The following is a 10,000-nucleotide window of genomic DNA, read 5'->3' on the forward strand; positions in this document are numbered from 1 at the left end:
GGCACTCACCGCTGCAGGGCTCATCACTCGACGCTTAAGCATCATCAGGTGAGTTAGCTTACCTCTTATTTTAAACATTTGGAGGTCAAACGGTGCAGCACCTCATCTTTAGATTAACAGCGTGGCTCAGCGGTACGGTCTTTGCTTCGTATCCAAAAGGTTCCGAGTTCGACTACCTGCTTCGTTGTGTGGCCTTGAGCAAGTCACCTCGCCCTAGCACACTTTGCGGCGATGCACTGCGGCAGACGCCTGGGTTATTCCAGTCTTCCCTTGGGATAGACCCTAAAGACAAATTTCCCCTTGGGGATGAATAAAGAGAATTTCAATTTCAAGTGATGTTGATTGTTGTCACTGATCGAATGGGTAACTATAACAACTAGACTGTTCTCGACATTGTGTCATTTAGCTTACTATACCCACATTACCTCACTCGACTCAAATGTGAAAGAGCACTTGTTATAGTAAGGCGTGATGGATACTTTATGACTACTTGTACAAATACGAACCCTTAAAATGCAACTTGTTAAAAAAAAACAAAAAAACAAAAGTTTCATTTGACCACCTTAGGATCTTATGAATCACATTTCTCGCCATACTCAGGTGTAAATTGAGTACCTCGCGAACCTGTATCCGCTTTGTCTTTGTTCCCCCTACATGCCAATTGTTGTTTTTTGTTGTTGTTGTTGAATTGGCAACCTTTGTAAAGCGCTTTGAGCACATTTAGTACTTTTTTTTTCAAATAAAAAAAGCTAGATTTTGAAAATGGAAATATAGTTAGAAAAGAAAGATAAACAAAATATATAGAAAGTAGAAATAATACAAAAATACAACAACAAAAAAAAAAAAGAGACTGAAATAGCTTTTCCCCGAGTCATTCATTTCAGCTCTAATTCTCTCGTACTAATCAGCAATAATGAACAAATAGGCGTCTCAAATTCCAACAGGTGAGCTTCTTTTAAGTGGTACTTTTCTTTTTTTTAAATTTCTTTTTGTTCCTTTCTTGTTCTGTTTTATTTGCCCCTTTTGTCATTATTTTCTTCTCATACTCTCCCATCTCGTCCTTTCATTTCTTGTTCTTTTTTTTCTTCTCTTTTTTTTTCTTTCGGGGTTGGGGGGGGGGGGGGGGGGGGGGGGGGGGGGGGGGTGGGCACCTGTTAAGTGAAAGCTTCCGAGACGTGACCGGTGGAAAAGCAATTACGTCTATTTAGGAATAACTAATGTGTTAAAGCAAGTAAAGAGATATTAACGATTTTACCATTGACCTTGGAATGGACCGTGATAAACCTGATGATAATAATAATAATAATAATAATAATATTAATAATAATAATATTAATAATAATTATAATAATAATAATAATAATAATAATAATATAATAATAATATAATAATAATAATAATAATAATAATAATAATAATAATAAAATAATAATAATAATAATAATAATAATAATAATAATAATAATATAATAATAATAATAATAATAATAATAATAATAATAATAATAATAATAATAATAATAATAATAATAATATAGTATGCCGTATCAGACAATAATTTCAATCTTTGGATCGAATACAATTTTAATAATCAGCAGTTTGGGCAAATATCCGCTAACGAGGGATAGATAAACTATTGTCAAATATAAACAAGATAACTAAATTTAGTAAACGTTTTTTATATGAGCTAAAATATTATTGATTAAGTTTTAAGTTCCAGTTTACCAGACCTGCCTAGTTGAAAATGCAAAATATTCTTAGATTTCTCAGGGAAAAAATTTCGTATATTATAATTATCTTGAAAACTACCGATTTGCCTTTAATACGTTGTAATATTGCTTTGACCTTTTTTTTAAATGACAATTCCATCACCATAACTTCGTTTCCAAGAATTATTATTGCATTGCAGATCGTTGTATTGTTCTCAAATTGGAGCAGAAAATTCGTAGTTCTACAAAATTTTCGTAAGAGTAGGCAGCTTTAGTCTGATTTTAGGTCTGTCTGAGAGCTCTTGAAACTCGCATATAAACAAGCCATCACTTTATTCAACGCGACGCAAAGTGAGATAAACTCGAGCTCCATCGGCCAATTTTATGACAAACTTGATCAACTCTAACACCCCTGGCAATATAGAGCGCCAACATCACATTGTTTGGGGAATAGGATTCAATAGTCTGATGTCACGTCCGCTCAGCAATCAGCAGCTTGGTTCTTAGCAAAGAAAATCAGTACTCTTTATTCTTCACGATGGCTCGAACTTTTTCACATGTCAGGTTATCAAAATATAGCCTATAAAAGGCAAAACATGATCAGATTTATAATGATTTTCTCCTCTGGTACACGTGTATGGTCGTTGGAGAAGTATTTCATAAGGGCGGTAATGGAGATAATGGCGTGACGACATTGTGTTAATATAAATTGCTCAATTCGCAAAAGATATATAGATAGAACGAAGATGACGTCACTCAGGTCTTTGTTATTGTTTTTTGTCATCCACGTTTATGAGTACTTACACAAAGCTGTATTAACCAGACTATAAAAGTTTATTGTTGCACAAATTTTTGTGTGTTGGTCCGTTATACTTCCGTCAGATAGTATACACTTGGCTAAGAAGCTCACAACATTGCCATCCGGAAGTATTGCGGATAACACACAAAACTATGTAACCATAAACGTTTATAATCTGGTTAATACAGTTTAGTGAGAATAACTAAAAAACGAGGATGGCAAAAAGCAATAACAAAAACTCGAGTGACGTCAACTTCATTCTATGTATAGTAGGCTCTGTAATTCAATTAAAAACAATTATTTTTTTGTTACTGTCTCCAGAGGGTTTCTTTTTATGATCTCACAAATTGTTGGTGCCATTATTGGGGCCGGGATTCTGTATGGAATTACCCCAACAAGCAGGGATGACCATCTAGGCATTAATGAACTCAGAAGTGACATCACATCAGCACAAGGTATGTCTGAAATTGTCAAATTAAGAAATCAAGGAGCCGGCACCGGTGTATAAGATAAAGAACTGAACAAGTATGTGTGTGAAAGGTGCCAGGCAAAGCAAGAAAGAAAAATACAAGAAAAAGACCATCCCAAAAAAATCAGTGGTCGACTGATTATTTGGGATGGGATTTTTTTTCTTGTATTTTTCTTTCTTGCTTTGTCTGGCACTTTTCATAAACACTTGCTCAGTTTTTTATGTCTGAAATTGTCATGTTTATTTACTTTCTTAAAATTTCAAGCTTCCGCCATTTATAGTAAGGCTTCAAAACCTTTCCATTATTTTTCTCTCATATTCTATATGAATTCCCTTTATTCATCCCAATAAAATATCAACCGTCTTTAGAGTTTATCTATCAGAAAATAATATGATTAGAATGATAAAAAGATAAAACGATAACCCCCTGGCGTCAGCCGCAGCGCAATGACGCAAAGTGATCTAAACGCTAAAGGGACTAAGTTTCCTGCTTAAAGAAAAAAAACAAGATGAACCCCTGTCCTCCATGAGTAAGTTGAATGCCTTATTCACTTCACTCAGCCACCTGGATACCATTGTTAACGTCATCAATCATTTTATTCCTTTCTCAATCCAGGATTCGCCGTCGAGCTGATGATCACCGTGGTGCTTGTATTTGCATACTTTGCATCCTACGATGATAAACGACATGACCTTAAAGGATCCGCACCTTTGACCATTGGACTGGCTGTAGTTGCTTGCCATTTGTTTGCGGTAAGATTCTGTTTCAAGAGAAAGAAGAAAGAAAAAAAAAAAAGAGAGATAGAGAGAGAGAGAGAGAGAGAGAGAGAGAGAGAGAGAGAGAGAGAGAGAGAGAGAGAGAGAGAGAGAGAGAGAGAGAGAGAGAGAGAGAGAGAGAGAGAGAAAGAGAGAGAGAGAGAGAGAGAGAGAGGTGCTTCCCTTTTTTGTTTTTTGTTTTTAAATTGAAAATAGTAACATTCAAAATAGGGTCAGTTTAGATCTTATACTACTGCTACTCCTCCTCAGCCCCTCTCCTACTTCTCCTCCTCCTACTACTGTTTCTACAACTGTTACTACTGTTACTACTACTACTACTGTAAGAGAGTTAGCTTGCAGCAAGTGGGTTTAATGAGTTCACAGTACTTGTATATCAGTTAAACTTGGTCATTATATTGAGTAGTCTAGGACAGTTTTACGTTCCAAAGTTAAAGGATTGGTCATTATATTGAGTACTAGAAAATTATTTCTTTGATCGGTGTTACTTGGTATTTGGGGATAAAAGCATTAAGTTATAGTTGGTATTCATCATTTAGGCGTACGATATTATTTGGGCGTAGCGTATTTGTTATTTGGGCGTACGGATTATTTAGGCGTACGCCATTTGATTATTTAGGCGTAAAACTGACCTTTGGTGAAAGGAATTGTGGGACAGTTTACAATAGGATATAAAACCGTGTGTCTGATCAAACGGGGATCATTCTACCTTTTGATTCTGCATTCAACTTGACCATGAGCTGCACACATTAAACCTTTTGTGCTCACCATCATTTATTTGCTTTTACGGACTTAGAAATATTCCACGTATATTGAAAATGGTTACTTAGGCAAAATTGACTTTACATGTGGACTGATTTTACGGATTTGGAATTTATGAAACTGATTGAATTATGACCATGCTATTTGATTTGGATTTGGAATTTATCATGAATTTGATTTTGAATTTATCACAAACAAATAAAACTGTAAGAAATGAAACTTGGAATCTGGACTTTTATTTGAATGTCTTGATGTTGTGCATTCAATTATCATCACCGACCCCTGAACTCTTTCGTCATTATTAACATCTACAACACAACGCAAAGGATAATATTACTATCTATCAAAAACACCACTATGCGATCATAAGCCATTACATATGTGTGCGACTACCCCACATTATGTATCTAATTTGGTGTCGTGAATCAGGATTCTTATGCATCTTATTTGGAGCCGTGATACCAGGATGTAAAGATGTTATTATTCCGAACCATGGATACACAAGAAATGTATACTGTTAACATCTATTGAAGTTTTTGTGAGACTCGAATTTTGAAGTGAAAAATTGTGAACAGATAGGAAAATAGTTTTATTTGGGAAAGAAAATGGATATCAATTTTGAAGGTGAATTAGTGTAATTATTTTGTATTGAAATATGAAAAAAAAATATTGAAATTATAGATGATTCCTAAAATTCTGACAAAAGACGATATTTAAAAAAATAAATAAATATACTAAATAATATTTAAATTAAGAGTCACAGATAGAAAAGGAAATTAAAAAAAAAATATAGATATATAGGGCAATATATTATATTCAAAAAGTGAAAACAATATATTATAGAACGGCAAAATAATAATAATAATAATAATAATAATAATAATAATAATAATAATAATAATAATAATAATAATAATAATAATAATAATAATAATAATAATAATAATAATAATAATAATAATAATAATGCATTGATGCTATACGTATTTTATTTAATTAAAAAGAAGAGAGGGAGAGATGAAAATAAAAATTGCAGAATTTAAATGAATATTTTAGTGCGTTTTATTTTTCAAAATAAATGAAAATGCGTTTACTTACAATCAAGCGTTTCGGAACAAATCTTCGAATATTAATCTGTACCGTTAATGGCAATGTTTTGTTAATATCAGTAACAAAGATGTGTCGATTTTTATTTCAATTTTTGTATGTTACTGTTGGAATTACATAGACAGTTGGTCCATTATTTAATGTTGTTACGTTTTATTTTCTGTCAAAATGACTCAAGAAGACGATGGCAATAATAACACGTACATTATAAGTTTTGATAATTGAAAAATGTCTTATGGTATTTATTGTTATATTACAACATCATTGATTATATTTTTCTCCCGTCAATAGGGATGAATTGGTAGGTTGATATTGACTCTTTGAGATTCATGGGTTCATGACAAAGAGCAAAGTTTTATATCTGTTTGTTTTCTTGGTAATAAATGTGTGGTTAACGCAGCCAAGTAATCGACAACAGAGCTTATTATATATTTGTAATGAGACATGGCGTTATAATAGATTACATAAGACATTTGGATTTTATCACTGGAAATTAAGTTGAAATGATTTATGCGGAATATGAGTCAATCGTTGTCATGTTTTGTTTAGTTTTGTTTTGAAACGCGTTTCATCGTGATTTTTAAAAGGAGACATATTCTCATAATAACGGAATAACGGACTTTTGGTTTAAAGTCGGAGAACAAATAAAATGCCGGAGTATTCATTATTATGAAAGACTGATGTCTTGTAATGGGAGTTAAAATGTTATTACAGAAGAATAACAAAATATTGAAAATGCATTATCATGTCATGTGAGCTGATAATATTTGTGACACAAGTGGTTAACTTGTTAAGAATCAGCGAATTATAAGTAACCCATATGGTAAAATGCTGTATATGCATAGTGGGTAAATAAGCGCAGTGATGTAAGACGCGGTAATTAAAGTGCACACGATTTAAATTACGAGACGCAGGAATGAGGCGTTCGGGAATATTTTATTTTGGGTTTGATTAAAGCGCATGGTTTAACATTATGAAATGATGCAGAAGGCGGTGAATTTTTATAAATACGAGGCGCGTGGTTAAAGCGCACACATTTATCAATGCTATATTAAGAGGCGCGAGATTACATCGCAATGAGTTATATGAATATTATTATAAGCCGAGGGCAAAGGTGTGAGACATTGAATTTTTATTGAGCAGAGTGTATATTGTTACTGCGAATATTTTGATTATCATCTTTTTCTCCTATCAATTTGCTGTTGTAATTGTAATCAATATTTACTGCGTGGTTTGAATTTAACATTTATATCATAAAATTTGTAACTGAGTTGAAGAAGAAGTTATGTTCAATTGTCAAATCTTAAGTGTGTAATCATTCAGCAATAAATTGAAATGGTAGGAAGTGCTACGATAACACCAATAATAATGATAAAATAAACAAGATCATAGTTCATTAAATTAGGGATTTTCTAAGGGGAATAATTCGAGTTAATCAAAGGTAGAAGTAGTGTTTACACTAAAACATTATACAGTCATCACGAAAGAGGACACTTGAAAACATCAGTCATAACGGGAACGCTGATGGCAACGACAGAGCCAACTCAAACACAACCACAACAGAGGTCGGGAAATGTCCTAATCCCTTTGGTCTATCCACGAATACCTTGAAATGGAGTAAGCATATCGACAAAACACTACGCCATTGATACGTCCAGAATCAACACAATCTACAGACTACAAATACACAGCAACCTCAATTACATCGTACCTTTCAACTTATACAAACTTGACAGAATTCATAAAATAATATCTGTATCAACACAGATTTCTTCCATAAACCTTTTTATATTTACATTCTTTATTGAACAATTGGATTACTTGTATTTACTTCTACAACAACAATACCCAACGATGTACGATGTCAATAATTACATACACGTTCAAGATACGATTGTTTTTACAAAAATGATGTCCAATTGTGAACAATACTACTTCCATCATATTCAGTGGTGAGCGTATTCAAATTTAAACTTATGTCAATATACAAGTGTGCAGCACCCATATCTACAACTTATAAACATTGAATATTATAATAACGCCTGTCTTAGTATCATTGTAAAAGATAAAGGCTATATATGTATATAAGACAATGCAGGAAAAAGTATCGCAAAACGCCACATGAGCGATTTCCTTGGATTCATTATCGTATGATATTCAACAACCTGCGTTCAAATAACGAAAATATTGTTGACCTTATTCGACCCTACTACATACACTACTAGACTACGTTATTGTTACATCATCTACCTGGTGTGTGGACTCACATCACCCACCGGTACTCTGCAAGATTACATCATCTACCTGGTGTTTGGACTCACGTCACCCACCGGTACTCTACAGATTACATCATCTACCTGGTGTGTACTCACATGCCACCTCATCAGAACTCGATCAACAAACACAGACAATTACAACACACGACCTCTGTCGACTACTACACACGAACTCTTTGTCAACACATGGCTGAGTTCACAACTTTCTTTTGACTTGCTGGATAAGTCAAACTTCATTTAAATTCAAGATCTCGCACACAGTTAATCTTGAATTTTTACAATTTCATCTACAATGAGACTCAACGTATACACAAGACAACCACAAATATCTACGAGGAGAATCGACCCAGATGCCGGAGATGAATGGATTACAGCGACGTCACAAGACCAAGAAACAACCCAACAGGTTAAGCATACGTTTGCTACCTGTAGAGTCTTTTTTCGTCCCAAATTCAAAAGACTCGAACAAATACAACACACTAAATACAAAAGTTGGTCACTTTAGTAACAGCCCACAATCACATACTGTGTTAGATTTTACTTATTTAGTTATTTACACTGTACTAAATATGAATAAGTCGGACAGACTAATGACTGATTATTTACTAAACACTAAATAGAGCAGTAAAGTTAGGTGCCCCAAACGTAAACAATAACAAGTTGCTAGTGATTTCCGTTAGGGACCGGAATAATTTACGCACAATATAGGTCTCCCAATTTTGTAGTTTGAGTTGTAGGCAATACACTTTCAGTATTGAAAATATGTTTACATAAAATCTAACAGTTGCAGAAATAATAATATAAGGCTAAATTATTATGAAAATCAGGCTCCGAATAATTCTCGTTTTGTTCACACCAGCGCAATAATTTGCTCTGGTCTAAAAATAGATAGACTGTAACTTTTGATAAATTTTAGAAAATTTTACCTTTTGTTCCATAAAATATCCATATCTAGACATTATTTGATGCATGATCGAGTATTTATGAATATGTGTTTCTTTTGCCACCTAACAGCCAAATTTTAAAGGTTATTTTTTTCTATTATTTACATTGGAACGTGAGCTGTCAAGACAGGAACATGTGGTTTGCCACGTGCTTCTCGACCTTTGTTTACGTTTGGGGCACCTAACTTTACTGCTCTATATGTGATGTGAACAAGTCGGACAGACTAATGTCTGATTATTTATTAAACACTAAATATTTGAATGTGAAGACATTATGGTGATAATTCGAAGACATTTACAGAGGAAAAAGTTTTTAATTAATTAACAATAATTAAAGTGAATTTATGACACTTGGGCTATTCAGTGACCACAACACACACAACAATGCAACACGTAGACTAGATACAATCACCTCAACTCTTATAGTTGATATATTTTTTTCATTACATGAAAACTCATTCTAAATGGAGACAATGACTTAATTAACAATTACTGACAATTTTTACAGGATGACCATTCTCAAAACGAACGGATTACTGAGAAATGTGACCTCTGATGGATGACCACAAAGAACAATTTGATATCAATGAAGTTGTAAACTACACCCTGATGACTTAAAAAGCTTAAAAAATTGAAACATCAACAATGAACAATGAATGATAATAACTTCAACTTGAATTTTAAAATGATGATAATGCTATTATTATGATTTATTTTTAAATATTTTTTATTACTAATTGAAATATAATTCTTCGTATTTGAATCTAGATGTCTATAAAACATTATTTGTACCACATATTATAAGTTGGAATTAATGTAATAATGTTGTTTAAATGGAATCATACAATATAAGGGAATGTACAAGGTATTGGTTTTGATATGTCAGTAAATGAGTAGACATACATGGAAGCTGAGATTATCACCCATGTCGTATAGAGTTGAATTTGAGATTGAATAAGACAACGTGAGTATATCACAAATGGAAATTGAACCATTCTTTTTCAAGCAAGAATATGGATATATGATGAAATATGACGGGAATTAACACTTGTATTGCTATGAAGATGGAATTTAAGATGAAAAGATAATTTTTCTTTGAACTTTTAATTAATTGATATTTTACGGTCGATGTTGTAATACCTTAAAAAGTATAATCGATA

The 10,000-nt window shown here is 33.0% G+C and overlaps 1 protein-coding gene across 1 annotated transcript in view; it reads left to right on the forward strand.

Moving 5' to 3' along the window:
• The window catches only part of LOC144976792 (aquaporin AQPAe.a-like), a 43,683-nt gene that overhangs the window by 8,479 nt on the left and 25,204 nt on the right, over positions 1-10,000 (forward strand). The window contains exons 2-4 of the mRNA XM_078921241.1: positions 1-48; positions 2,830-2,963; positions 3,594-3,730. The exon at positions 1-48 is cut by the window's left edge and continues 136 nt beyond it. Coding sequence (XP_078777367.1) covers positions 1-48; positions 2,830-2,963; positions 3,594-3,730 — 319 coding nt within the window. The remainder of the gene's footprint in view (positions 49-2,829; positions 2,964-3,593; positions 3,731-10,000) is intronic.

Source organism: Berghia stephanieae, chromosome 7 (genome assembly GCF_034508935.2).
Source record: "Berghia stephanieae isolate SIO BIC M18660-M18661 chromosome 7, UCSD_Bste_1.3, whole genome shotgun sequence".
Lineage (NCBI taxonomy): Eukaryota > Metazoa > Mollusca > Gastropoda > Nudibranchia > Aeolidiidae > Berghia > Berghia stephanieae.